Raw genomic sequence first — 14,894 nt, 5'->3', positions numbered from 1 at the left:
TGTCATGCCCAAGGAAAAAAGAAGAAAACAACATTTCAAATGATCAGTGCTTTTTAATTTGTGTTTGACAATAGGCCTTTTCTCTTTTTTATTGCTATTACAAACTTGTTTCTCTAATGCTAGTCGTCCCACTGCCATGACTCCACAGATTCAAGAATAAAACCATTAACACTGGTCGTATGCCAACACATGGGCAGGAAGGAAACAGGAACTTGGTTCAGTCGAACCAAATGTAGCTTATTCGTGTGAGTTTATATTCCAACAAAGTGCCAAAAAACATGAAAATTCCAAAAAATAATCTGCCCAATACACGGGCGGAACGAGACGTTAAAAAAAAGAAGGTATAAAATACTCATACGTAACTCAAAGCACACAATATAATGTACATCATAACCACTGTGTAACCACTGGAAGAGAGGGTTGGAATAAGGAAAACAGCCAAGTAGCAGTCTAATACAGTGGAGCTACAGGGGCAGTTATACGACCTTTGGATGAAGTAGGAGAGTATTGTAGGCTTAGCACGTCACATGGTCAAAGTCAGTCAACAGTTAGCACCATCACAGACTTCAGTTTTCAGGATCAAGTTACAAAGATACAGAAAATTCCATTTTGCATTTCTTTAGGAAAGAAACAAAAAGCCTGAGGCTACATCCACACTAATACCATCTCCATGCACACGAGCGTTTTAGCACCGTTTCAGAAATAATCTCCACCAATGCTAATGCGGCTGAAGACGTATATATCACGTGACCATTCATGTACACTGAGTATGCGCGTGCAGGTGTAAACAAGGGAACAGATTCTCTACTGTGAGGTTAGTTGTTTAGTTACAGAAAGTACAACGAGGAAGAACAGCAATGGCGAAAAGTAGGACCAGAGATGTCTTTGCTTGGACCGACGATGAGGTTGAACTGTTACTGAAAGTACCGCATGAGTATAGGGCGGTCAAGGAGGCAGAAAACATAGATGGGGAGTCGTTGCAAAGCACATACGGCAATGTCGTATCGAACGTGCCGAATCGAGGAAGGACATGTCGTGACTGATAAGACCCAAACATGAAGCTGACGTCTGCATCATTGCTTTGAAAAGACTGTTTCCGCCCGGACTGTTTTGGAACTAAAGAAGGTTCAGCAACATTTACAGAAGCTCTGCTTTATGGGTTTTAAAAACACCAGAGTTGTGTGTACGCTAGGAGATAGTGTAGCAAAAGTTTTGTGTTTTTAAAACGATAATGTATTTGTGTGGATGTAGCCTGAAAGTAAAAAACAGAACTGTTTTTGTTTTTCGATGGCTCTCAAGCCCTAATTTATATCCTCTTTTTATCACTCATCCATTCATTCACTTCTCTTATGCTCTCTCTCCATCACACAGCAGTCTTTAGTCGGGGAAGCGTTGGCAGGCTTTTTTCCAGCGGCAGGCGGTACACCATTGATCCTTGCGCTCCACTCCGTACACCTTGCGGCACTTTTTGGCCTCCCCGCGACCCTTCCTGCAGATGTAAAGACACAAATCATGTGGACGAGAAGCGATGTGAGGGAGCAAGAAAGGAAAGGGCGCCTCCACACACGCTTGATGTGATCAAACTCTATAAACGTAGATGAGACTGAGGGAAAATAGAGTGATAACAAATGAAGAGTAGATTTAATCACTTTTATCTTCCCTGACCAGCCATGGAAATGTGACTTTGCAGACAGCAGAAAGTGGGGGGGTCCACTCTAACAGCAGAAAGATGTTCTGGACCCAGCTCAATAAAGTTTCATTTACACTTAATGTTAAAAATGTATGGCACCTTCCTGATAGTGATCTGCAGTGATTCACACATTATACATCTCAACTGTCACTACCCAAAGGCTACAGCTCAACAGCATCGCCTCGCCACTAAACTCTTCAGGTCTTTTGATTGGAGCGATTAACTATTTTGATCATTATTTAATAGTTTGGTATTTTTCAAGCAAAAATGCCGAATATTTCCCAGTTCCAACCTTCAGTTTGTGAGTACTTGTCGTGTGTGATAATAAATGTAATGTCTTTCGTTAGTCACACAAAACAAGACGTTTGATGACGTCACATTGGTCTTTAGGAAATTGTGATGGACATTTTGGACTATTGTCTGACATTTTAAAGACCCAATGATTGATTGACTGATTGAAAAAAATGATTTTCAGTTGAATCAATAATGAAAAATAATCATTTTGATACACAGGGTTGAATTGGGAAACAACTACATTTAAGGTTCTCTTGTTTTCTGGAGCTATAAAAGGTTTTCTCACAAGAGTAATGTTGGAGTAGCACGAGCCTATTTGTTCAGCTCAATCAATCGAGGAACAACAACAACAACAACTTATTACAGTTATTAATCTGATGCTCCTCATCACTCAGCAGCTAATGCCTCACCTGAAGGAGCAGTGAGTGCGGGAGGGCGATGCACTTATAGGCTGAAGCCTGTTCTGCTGGAGCCACTGCTCCCCGACGCTGACCGACCGAAAGCGAGGTTTCACCACCTAAAGAGACACAACTATAGATTAGGTACAAATGCACAATGAAGTCATGGAAGAAGATGTGGTCAGTGGCAGGCATGGCTGCGACACAATTAATCTAAGTACATTTAGGATTGTGTAATATTCAAATGTGACAGGCAGGTACACAAACAGACACGTATGAAGACAGAAGACCCACTGGAGTGTTACTGTGGCCAGACACAGAGACGGAGGCAGAGACGGAGGTGGAGGTGGAGGTGGAGGTGGAGGCGGAGGCGGAGGCGGAGGGGGTCCAACCCTGGCAGCTGGGGTTTCTGGGGGCCACAGATACCTGGACCGGGCTGCAGGCCTGTATGGAGCAGGAGAGAGGAGGCAACACGTGATGCATCATATCTGTTTGTCCTTAAACTGACTGACAACCTGCTCATATCAAAAGCAGGTAATACTCTTTTTATTTTAAAACTTGGGAATACAGAAAAATAGGCTTTAGACTCCTTTCACATTGCCATAAGACGAGTATGCCTTTCTGTTTACAGGATTACTAAACAGTAGAAAGCAGTTATGTTAGTTACTTCTTTTTCATATCTATAACTTATTCAGTCTCTCTTTCAAACTCTCAAAGCACAGGTGCTGATTGTTGGAACAGTGGAAAGACGAACAAAGACGCTTTTGATGAGTTATATTTTGTTTCTGTCGAGTTTAAATAAAGAGAGCTCGACGTTGATCAGCGAGCTAAAACGACTGTTGTGTGACTGGAGTCTGGTGCTTTGAGGAGAGCGTGATAATTGTATGTTTCGTACGTTACCAAATTATAATAATTGTCCAAATCCCAAATGTTCACTTCAACGCGCCGGGGAAAAAAGGGGTGAAAATGAGCGTGTTCACTGAGGTGTGATTATTTCATCACTGCTGAAACCGATGAATACAGTTAGATACATTTCCCTGTGTGTGCTGTGTACATGTGTGATGATAAAAACTTGATTCAATTCAAATCCTTCATTTCAATTTCCCATTAATGACAAAGGCTCTCTGTCGGCTTCCAGACACACGACTCCATTACACAAACTTGAAACAGTAATGTTGTCTTTGCGTCAGCTGAATTGTCCAAATAGTTACAAATAATCAATGAATGACGTTTAAATCCATCCAGTCGCTGTAACAAGAACATCCAAAGTGCCAAACATGAAATAAACTTTAACTGTAAAATTGTTCTAATTCACTCTTTCCTATTTCTCCTCCGTGAGCAACACAGAACTCGCACATGCTACTGCCTTCTGACCAACCCGTCCCACAGTGGGGACAGAAAAGCTTTTAAAAAAGTGTTTGGATTGCGTTTATGTCCAAAAAAGAAAACATGATATTGTTGAGTATCCACTGCGTCAACACTGAGTCACATTCAGTGTGCCTAGATCAGAAAGTAAAACGTGCTGGTGTGAGTTCAGCGGTGCGCTCAGGCATTTCAAGCCACAAGCCGTCAGCAGCCATGACACCCAGACTAATACTCCTCCCCCAGCAGCACTGACCCACAATTCAACCCACACTCTTGCTTAGGCACGACCACACTAGGTTTCTGAATCCACGAGGAAATAAAAGACGAATATGGTACAACAATGGACACAGTTTCAAATCTGTATCGCATGAAAAAATGCAAGAGTTTGCTAGGGACATCTTTCAGAGAGCTTTGAGGTTGATTCAGTCCATAGCGGGCATGTTTACATCGGGTCGTTACCACTGAACAACTACACTGGAAGAATTCACGTTGTGCTTTTCTGCCTTTCACAGGCTGCTGAGAGTCTAGTCTCCTTGGGGGCGCGGGCAAGCCGACAGCTTACTCTCTCACTGTCACAAAGCATCCATTTACAGGCTCAGTGGTACAGGGTAGATGCAGGTCACCAGTGAAATGTGCTGCTTTGTGATGCATAAACAAATGTGTTGCTCATTGGCTCGTTAGAGGGGTATCTGCATGGGGGCTCTGGGTGAGGAGGACCTATGAAACAACACAACAACCCAGTAAAAGAAACTCCAATAAAACGGAGATCATGTCCTTTGGGATATTTGGTGCAAAAAATGAATTAGTTTCTGTTTTCATTTACAGCCTGACTTCATTTTAAAATTGAATTTTTGCAAAAGGAAACTGTGATGATCAGATCATAAATTCCTGCATTCACACACACTACATGTACGCCAGACATTTAATCATTTATGCTAACAAGGGCCGAGCTGCCTCCTTTCATCGCTCTCAAATTATTTCAGCCCACGAAACACGCCTGAGAAGAACTCAGATACTGGGAACTAAACAATTATTCATTGAAATTAGGGATCTTAAACGCCAACACTGAAACAGGTATTTTGAGCCAAAACTCAATTTGATCTCAAACAACCATCTCATATTAGACTCATTGAGTGTCTTCTCTGATGAAATTGGAACCAATTACATCATATTAGGTGTGTGATGAATCATCTGGTTAGTCATATGAAAAAGAAAAGTAATAATTCAAAACATATTCACTAGCTGTGGTCGGGTCACATTATAAGGTGTGACACATTTTAACATGGCATCATTTGAATATTTTACGTAATGGTCCATTTCAAAGAAAAGAAAAATATGACAGTAGTGACACATTTCTTGAACTGCATCCACCTACCAGCACCTTTAAAGCTCACTCCTTAATATGTTATATATTGCTTTCTTATTCTGCACAAAAACTGAATGTCCTGTCGTGGTGACTTCCTGGAGTTAACGTTAGCTGGCAGATGGCTCTTGTGACCTTTGGACAGAGCCACGCCAGATCTTTCCTTGTTTCCAGTCTTTATGCTAAGCTAAGCTAACTAGTTACCTTGCTACAAGAAAATAACACTTTTTCTTAAATGTAAGACAAGAACTACCTTTGCCATTTTCCTCGCATGCCAATCAGAGCAGACTGGGCTTTTTTAGGAGGAGGGGGGCTTAAAGAGATGGGCCCGGTTTCAGACAGAGAGCATTAAAGCATGAAAACATGTTCTAGTAGAAACCCAAAATACAAGTCTGAACCTGGAAATGAGCATGACACGTCCCCTTTAAAAGACACTTTTCCTGCCGATATGTGACACAACTCCTCAGAGACTGAGAGCAACACTGCTGCACCCACCTGATAGAGATGCTCTGAGTGGATCTGCCAGAAGCTGCTGGGGGCCGACTGGCTGAGCGGACTGGGCCTGCTCGGACCCGGCCCGGAGCTGGAGTTGGACCTGGGTCTGTGAGCTGGGGGGATCTGGACCCCTGAGGCCGGAGGAGAACCGCAGGACACCCAGCTGAGATGAGAGGCCGAGGCCTGGCCCAGAGCCTGCTGGGAAGGAGCCGGAGCGGAGCTGGAGTCCACGCTCTCACAGGAGAACTTGGTGTAGTAGAAGTCTTCTTCTCTCTGGGACTGATCTGACCCACTGCTGTGTGTGTGGTAGGAGCGTGTAAATGTGTGTGTGGGTGTGCATGTGTGTTTGGCAGATGGAGGGGACAGACAAGTAGGGTATAAAGATTGAGTTGTTTGTTTGGACCATTACTGAACGCAGCACTTACTGTGGCCCAGATACAAAATCTCAAATATGTTTCATCACTCCGGCAACTAAGTCAGAGCTCTTCCACAACCTGAACATTTTATTCCCTCTTGTTTATTTAATGTTGTTTTGCAGCTCAGAAATGTTCTAAAAGGCTTAACTGTCTGGTTTTCACTACACCTCAGACTACAATGGAGGAGTGGCTCCAAAGCTGAAGAACTAGAATGTCTAACGGGGATATTCCTACGTCTATAATAATAAAATCACCTACAACAATTTTAGTAATAAAATTTAGTAATAGTGATGATAGAGTTAAATATACAGTTTTCCAATATTACACCTGTTGTTTCCTAAGACAGATATACAATATATTTCAGCCATCCCTTGAAAGATATGATGCTTAAAAAATATATATAGATGAACAATAAAAAAAGGCTTTTCTGTTGGCCATTGCAAGGTTCATACATTACAGGTCATACGAGGGGTTGGAAGCCGAAAAGCCTTTATTTATGTAGTTTAGTAGTTCATTTAGTGGTTCCTAGTTAAAATATAGAAAGCAGCTAGAATAAACAGGACACACACTTTTGATATGTTTGCCATACATTTGGAGATTTCTGATTTGACTTCTTCAAATGAGTGGAGGCTATTCCAAAGATTATGATTACAACAAGCAGATGATTATTATTACAATTACAATTGTTTGTCTCTTTTAGTCAATAAGGGTTGAAGTATTATTTTATATTCTTTTTTATTATTTGAAGATATTGGATTTCATAGGGTGGCGGGTTCAAAGAAAATATTAATTATCCTTTGCAACTATTTGGGTCAGCTCTTTCCCTATTACAACACTTTTCATATAGTCCCTAAATTATCACAAAAAGCATAATTGTATCAGCACCAGTATTGAAATATTTCAAGCAATAAGCATCACTAACAAGCATGCCACTGATTGCACACGTACATGCAACTCACCCCAGATGCAGCACACGGATGTGTCTTTTTATTCCGACTGAAGACGTGAGCACCTTGCCACAACTGGGCCACAGACACCGATACACACTTCTGAAAGAGCTCTGTGGGAGAGAGAAGAACACAGCACAGGTAAAGCACAGGGGAGAAGGTGGGACGGGACATAAAGAGAAGTGCACAGAAAGACACAAAGTACAGAGAGAAAACATAACATACTTCCTTGGCTGATTCTAGAGGCTTCTGAGGCAGCGATTTCCACCATAAGGTGCTAGAGGTTAGCAGCGACACTGTTCAGGGAACATATACAGCTATGTACCTTTGGCTTTTTGGCATTAAGCTCCTCTCCCTGCTCCAGTTCCATTTGTAGGCCTTCATCGGGGCTGCTGTCTATCTCAGTGACGGACGGCGAGGGGGCGGGACTCACATTGCCGTGGTCCCAGCTCCAGTAGCCGCTGCTGCCGCTGTCAGAGAGCTCACCGCCACCGCACTCCATGTCAGCTGACGATGTTGAGCCGGCTGGAAAACAGGAAGTTAAGTTTACGGAAATGACCTCTTCTCCTTTATACCCCACCAAATGACCTATTTTCCTCTCAACACTGTAAACATGACACCGTCGTTATTTTGATTTATACTCAGCAAAATCATTTTGTGTGAAATATGCGTTATGGTTTGGAGATGAAAAGGTATCTGTTCCTTTATGACTAAAATAGACACATTTGGGACGGCTGCTCCTCTCTCTGCCCATTCTACAGAGAACAGCAGGTGTCTCACACTGGTGCCAAAGTTGTGATGTGTTTACTATCGTTACAGCTTCTCTTGACTTCCTCTTTCTCTGCTCCCTGTTCATTTATATTTTAGGCTGAGCGTCCGTATAATGTTTTTCTCTGGCACAGAAGTGCCGGCAGGGAGACACCGCCGCCTCCCTGAACAGTTCAGAGATTTTCAACTAGAAGAGCTCGGAGCGGCCAGACCAAAAAGTCAGAGCACTCAAAAAAAAAGAAAACCTGGGTGCAGAGCACATACGCTCTATTCTCATTGGGAACAGTGGAAAAAAAGATGCTGATGGTCAGAAGAAAAGTTATATGAACACAAAAAAACTTTATAACTCACTAAAGTTTTGCTTACTTTAATCAAAATTGAGTAATCGGGATTACATAATCAGATTCCAAAACAATATAGTATAATGAGCACATTTTAAAGTGCAATTAGATAATAGTTCTATTGTTACAATGTTTGTGGACCAAGTATTATTGTGGCTGCTTCCATTTCTTACAAGGTGGAATCATTTCAAGGATTGATTTTGAAGTAATCCAAAAGTATTCCGATTAAACTAGAATTATTTTGTAATCTAATGGGCTACTAATTACAAAAATGTGTATTTATTAACTGACTTCATTCCAAAGTTATCTGACCCCACACTGTGTATCAAGCATTAATAAATGTTTGGTTAACATTAATAAAGCCATCAGTTACAACTTAAAAGCCATTTCAAAGGAAGACCTATTAGAAAGTGGAACTGCAAATAGCGGGACACTGGTGAGGCTGTGTTAGTGAGATGAGACAGACCTGGTCCAGGTCCAGGATCTGTTTGTGGAGGGCTCTGCACCACGGGGCTGCAGGACAGGCTGGTCAGAACCATGGCCGCCATGATCTCGTCCATCTCCACCGACTCTGGGCTGCGGAAACTGCATACAAGAAATATCCTTAGACTCTGGTGTGACGAAGTCGACCCTCACACACTCACTAGCTGTTACCCATCTCTCACCAATATGGTGCCTCTCTAGTAGCTGACCCATTGCTGAGGTGCGTTGTGGGTCCCACAGTCTGAGGGGGCGCTGCCATGTTGCTCCAGCCTCGCTCAGCCTCCCTCTGCGGCAGGTGAACTGATGTCTTGATCTTCCGATGCCCACTCTCTGCAAATGTTGTTTCAGCCTGGGCACACCTCTGTGAACACACCTTTGGATAGAAGTAATGAAGTAATGAGCTCCAAGTTCAAATCTGCAACAGTTATGTTTTTTGTGCAAACACGACGCTCCAAATCAGTAGATTAAGGCGAGACACTTCATGCACTAGTGAATTATAAGTTTGGGTTATTGTGTCTTCTTTCAGACACAACGAACACATTTCGGTGTTTATTTTACTAACTTTGTCTATTTGCTGCTGAGTTCTATAACATGTATTTCTAAAAAAATAGCAAGACTGAATTTTTTCTTATGGCTGTTGACAGATTTTTCTGATTAATGGAGTAATGGAGAAATGTATCCAAATTAGCACATATTAAATAAGACAATGCCTCATTTTCAAAAATAAACAAACAGTTTCAGGAAACTGTAATCTAAAAACTAATTGTCTTAAAGTAAGTAATCAACTGGGTAAGTTTCATGGTGATATCTATGAGTTAAAATGTTCACCCTATTCATCTGTAGTGTCTCCCCTGAATGGACATGGACAGAATAACCCGACTTGTTTAGGCAGTTTACACTCTGAAACTGAGAGTCTCTGTTCCCATGAAAAGAGCAGTGAAGAGAATATTTCCTGTTCATCTGGGGCGTCCTGCATGCAGACAGATCTGCCGGTATAACAGTATGAAAAGCATGTGGGTGCCAGCCTCTGACCAGGCTGCACATAATCTCTAACATAGGGGGAGGAAATAATGATCCAAGTGTGGGAGATCTTCCTTTTTATCACTTTGGGCAAACTTTGGTGGGCGGGGGCGGGTTTTTTTTTTGCTTACTGCAATGTTCATCCTCCGTCATCATCAAACCAACATATTGCATCCTGGTGACCCGTAATGTGTTTACCCACAATGTAAACGAATGAATAGATGATAGATAAAACTAAATGATTTTGATATAATGCATGGAAAGTCTCAGTTAACATGAATGTGAGTCTCGTCCCTCTCCGTCTACTCACCAGATTCTGCTGCATGGCAGGCCCGGTGCTGTTGTGGGTCGTTGTAGATGTGCAGACTGCCGTCCTGCCTGGCCCTGCTTCAGCTCTGTCCTCAGGTCCCATAGCTGCCATGGTGCTGCTGCACACAATAAGGGGACTCAACACAGTGTCACAGCTCCCTGCAGACCAAACCTGTGGAACAACATGAGATTTAAACCAATAGAAATAGTTGACTGCATTTTCAAATGTTTCTACGGAAACGACATTTTCATACAATTGCTTATTAAAGGAGTAGTCCAACAACTACACTTGTATTAAGTTAGGGTACTCACATGAGCCAGATAAAAAAAATAGAAAAATCTAAGCAGCAGAGGTTGAGATATCCTGACTCTTAAAGATACAATATGTAATATTTCTACACTAATATGCTTAAAAATAATTAGACCTATGTTACATATTTAGTTGTAACATAGGATACTTACATTATCCCGAATGCACCGCCATTCACAAGAGAAACACTGATTTTTAAAGTGAAGCTGCTTTGTTCAGTATTTTTACCAGCTTTACTCACTTGGAGAGGAGGAGACTTCTGCGTACAATTTGGCTCCCAATAAAAACCTTTTGAACGATTGGATCTTAAGTTATCCGAGGAACAAGCTGAGCTGAGTGTTTTTACCAGACTTAATCACCAGGCCGTTTGTTTTGGAGCAGAAGTAATCCTAATCGGAAGAAGCTGACTGCATGACAAACTCCTATGATCCGCTACGCCGTCTTTCGTTATTGTTTTGATTGAGAGCCCCCTAGTGGCAGGAAATTATATATTGCACGTTTAATCAGGCGTTGCAGCAAAAACTCAGTACTCCCATTAATTTAAATGTCAGTAGTGTGTATGGGCTATGTGGCAGTTGGGACAGTAGGGGAATCCGGAAAAAATTAAATATCATTACGCAATCGCTTGCCGTAAATGGGCCATTAAGTGACACCCACACTGCCACACAACCCTGCACTAATCGCAGCAACGCCTGATTTGGTGTGAATGCAGCCTTAGTCTCTGGTACGACTCTAGTAAACACTGGATCCTACATTTCCAACAATTCAACTTATTAGCATCTTTCATTCAAACATCAAGCCAAAGATAACCCTGATGACATCATCAGATTCTCCTCCTGACGTGTAAACCGAACTCAATGAAGTGCCCCTTTAAACTGTTTGTTTAAATCACCTATATAGTATGTAATATTCCCCATACATTGTGTTGTTATATTTGAACAGTTTCCTTCTTAAAAGCATTAATCGATGAATGATAAAGGTTATTCACAAAGAGAAAGAATATTCTCGGAATAAACCATAGCATCAAATGATAAATATTAGGCTTTCACTGATGAACATAAATGCTGATCTAAACAGAAGACAGCTTTGCCAACTGGTGAGGGCAAACAAACATGCACTCATTCCATCTTGCATCTCTCTGCCTGACAGTGCAGAGCAAAAACACCACTGGGGATTTGAAAAGGATTGCAGGAATCTGAAGTGAACGCAGACTTGTGTGGATTTAGACGGTTGCTGGACCAACAATATTGCTGTAGTCTTGTTGTCTATTCTAATAAAGTTAGGTGTTCCAGAAACGTAGTCTGAGGTTTGGGTACATTCACTGTGGCCTGTCGCCCATAGAGGTAAAATGGGGTAATGCTGCATTCAGGGCACAAGGGAATAATGCCGATCAAATGGTGGAATGGCTCAAAGCGGAGATTTTGCAACATTCACCATCCAAAATGTACTATGTTTCAAGTATTATGCTATTTTTAGGCTGTCAAACTCAATGACGGGAGTTTTCTGAATAGTCCTGACCATAATCAAAATATATATTAAAGTCCACTAATCGTAAGATCGGCGGTTCGGCTCCTCCAGTCTGCATGCTGAAGTGTCCATTGGCAAGATACAGAACCCAAAATAGCTCCCAAAGGTATAGCCAAAGGTGAGCGTGTGTGAATGAGCATTAGATTAGATGATGAGCTGTTTGGCACATTGTACAGTAGCCCTGCCATCAGTGTTTGAATGTGTGTGTGAATGTTGGCATGTAGTGTAAATGTGCCTTGAGTGGTCGTGAGACTAGAAAGGTGCTACATTTCAAATAATATCCACATGCTACAGCAAGTAAATAAATAAACAAAACAATAACAAAAACAGAGCTAAAGTAATTATTTGATTAGTGGCAAAAATGCCAAATATTTTCTGTTTTCCGATTCTCATATGTGAGGATTTTCACATTTTTAATTGTTGTAGATTACATATAAAACAAGATGTCACTTTGAACTACTTTCTGAAATGTTTCTCACTTGCTCCTAACATGCTTGTTATTTGGTCTAGTTGTAGCCCTAAACAATAATAAAATCAATGTTTAATATGGTTATGATGATGATTATTATCTGTTTGTATTTATTAATCACATACTTCTAGTATTTATTATTGATATCAATATTATTATTAAAATACATTAAACCAGACACATCAATAAACTGTCAAATAACTCAGTACATAAACACAGCTGTGCTCTGAAATATTCCTTATATTGTGTTAAAATGTGTCAAAAAGAAGAGTGTCAAAAAAACAGTAGTTCATTTTGATAACCCAACCATGACAGGAATTTACAACCAATATAATAACCAACTAATAAGTGGAGGTCTGGAGTACCAGTGCAAGTTTTAAAGTTGTTTACCACTTAAAACCCTTCGCCTGACAGTATTTTCAACGATAAAGTTCAACTCTCCCATTCTTTTCTGTGCCCTCGAACGCAGCATAAAACCCGATTTCCCCCTACCGTTGCACCAATCAGCGTCCGGCTTCAGTAGTAAACAAGTGTCAGAATATGGGCGGGGAGCCGCCTCTCATTGGCTGAGCTCTGATTTTCAGGTACACACCTCCTTTCTGACAACGTGTTCAGACACGAGTTTCGCCAGGGGACGGAGCTGGACGAGGGAATACTGCTGAAAATAACCTTAATTTTTTTTTTTTTTTAACGAAAAGAGAACTAAAGACGCACTAAAGTCAAATATGACCAATCATGCAACAGAATGAGAAGATTAACAGAAGGATGAAAACGCAGTGTTTGTAAACAGTGCTGCTAAAATTAACAAAACAATAACGTCATCCCCCGACTGATGTAGTAGTCACATGTAATGCAACTCATATGTATGCACACGTAATAAGAGCGTACACGCATTTTAATACCATACATTACAATTTAATTCGATAATATATACGTCTTATAAGTACGCTACTGCAAATTTGAGTTGCACACGATCTTAAAATCTAGCAATTAACACTTTTCCAAACGAATAGAATAAAGATCGTTGATAGTGGTTTCTATGATGTGCTTTAGGATAATAGCCTAGCATAGAAGTCATAGTTTATCATCCTTCAACTACAACACTGATCTCCACCCGGCAACGCAGATTGAGATCAGGAGAAACACCCCCCTCCCTCCCTCCCTCACCCGCTGAAGGAAAACTATATGTTTACTGTGCTTGCTGCAACACAAAAGCCTCTCTGCATAGAAGGAAAACAGTATATCTCGTACTTACTCGTTTGGTGGAGACCTCTGTCCTTTTCGTCCTGTCGGAGCTGCAGCAGCGGGTCGTTGCTGCCTGGCTGTCCCGCCGTTCGCCGGCTCTCCAGTCTGCTGCCGGGGGAAAGGGGGTTGGTCGAATACGCGCCTACGTGTGTATGTTTGGTGAACCAATGCCGGTGGTGGCAGCTGGGCAGAGCGCAGAGATATCAACCTCCAGCGCGCCGTGCATGCACAAAGGATGATCTAGGTGAGGGGTTACCAGAGCAGTAGCAGCAGCATCCTCACTCTCTGTCTGTCTGTCTGTCTGTCTCAGGCACATACAAACCTGTGTTGGTTCATCTCAATCAGCATTAGAAAAGATGTTGATGTTTGGATTCTGCCTTTAATACATAGATAAATAAACATATACACAATTAGATTTTTCAGCATAACATTCATTGGTATTACAAATATTTTTTTCCACACAATTCCCCTACAGTTTATTAAGATGCTACAAATATCTTTGCAAATAGAGCCTAAATATTATCCAATATAGATATAATACAAATAATGGATCAAATATACCATACACTAGGTCACTGAGACATCACTATTCACTACTAGAAGTGCCAATAGAAATATCATAATACTGGCATTTATTGAGGCATATTGCTAGTATGTGCAACATATAGTGCTGCTATTACAGCACTATACATATTACTCTGCTGATACAGAGAAATAACTAATTTTAACATAAAAACACAGATCAGTGATTGAACCCCTTCAAGCATCATTAACCATTTTAATCCAATAGCTCAAAACTAATAAAACTGCTGATACCATGGCATACAGCATATACACCCCCAACATGACATGATTAATTGACTGCCTAGAGATCAAACACAAATTGCATGTGTGTTTCTTATGGGTGTGTGTGCGTGCGTGTGTGTGTGTGTGTGTGTGTGTGTGTGTGTGTGTGTGTGTGTGTTGTAGAGCTTGTGCATACGTGTGTGTTTCCATGTGTGTTTGAGAGACCGGATTAGTGTCGGCTGTCTGCACCCTCTCCACCAGACATCCAGTCAGCAGGGATTTTAGGGTCTGAGCACAGAGAGAGAGAGAGAGAGAGAGAGAGAGAGAGAGAGAGAGAGAGAGAGAGAGAGAGAGGCAGTAACCCAATCCTAGTCCCAATCTGATTCCTAAACCAGACAGAATATTTCATTCATTAATGACACCATGTAAACTTGAGAGGCCTTCTGGCAACTGCCTCGACGTGTTTCATAGCAGGAGTTACCAAGTAAACATTTACAGAAACTAAAGACAGTTTGACACAACATTAACACTTATATTGACATTAACATGCTATTGTATGATATGTATTATGATTTTTAAGGGTAATGGTTAGCAATGTTGAAAATAGTTTAGGGTGATAGTCTTGCCTGCAGTTTTGTTGGAGCCTGAAAATTGGCAGAAATCCAATT

General features: G+C 41.3%; 1 protein-coding gene across 1 annotated transcript; it reads right to left on the bottom strand.

Moving 5' to 3' along the window:
- Nucleotides 1-25: 25 nt before the first annotated feature.
- Nucleotides 26-13,663, bottom strand: znf395b (zinc finger protein 395b). The gene is made up of 10 exons (XM_029425432.1): nucleotides 13,451-13,663; nucleotides 9,891-10,061; nucleotides 8,743-8,933; nucleotides 8,544-8,662; nucleotides 7,294-7,493; nucleotides 6,981-7,081; nucleotides 5,606-5,900; nucleotides 2,677-2,826; nucleotides 2,395-2,501; nucleotides 26-1,489 (listed from the first exon to the last, which is right to left on the bottom strand). Exons 2-10 carry the CDS (start codon nucleotides 9,999-10,001, stop codon nucleotides 1,378-1,380), a joined length of 1,386 nt encoding a protein of 461 aa, XP_029281292.1. The 5' UTR covers nucleotides 10,002-10,061; nucleotides 13,451-13,663; the 3' UTR covers nucleotides 26-1,377.
- Nucleotides 13,664-14,894: the final 1,231 nt, after the last annotated feature.

Source organism: Cottoperca gobio, chromosome 24 (genome assembly GCF_900634415.1).
Source record: "Cottoperca gobio chromosome 24, fCotGob3.1, whole genome shotgun sequence".
Taxonomy (NCBI): domain Eukaryota; kingdom Metazoa; phylum Chordata; class Actinopteri; order Perciformes; family Bovichtidae; genus Cottoperca; species Cottoperca gobio.
The sequence above is the reverse complement of the archived record's forward strand: the minus strand, read 5'-3'. Positions and strand labels throughout refer to the sequence as shown.

Coding starts and splice junctions, on each gene's coding strand:
- znf395b (XM_029425432.1), bottom strand. CDS start 10,001: ATGGCAGCTATGGGACCTGAGGACAGAGCTGAAGCAGGGCCAGGCAGG. Junction 8,934..9,890: donor CTGCCATGCAGCAGAATCTG/GTGAGTAGACGG, acceptor TTCTATCCAAAG/GTGTGTTCACAGAGGTGTGC. Junction 7,494..8,543: donor AGATCCTGGACCTGGACCAG/GTCTGTCTCATC, acceptor CCTGTTTTCCAG/CCGGCTCAACATCGTCAGCT.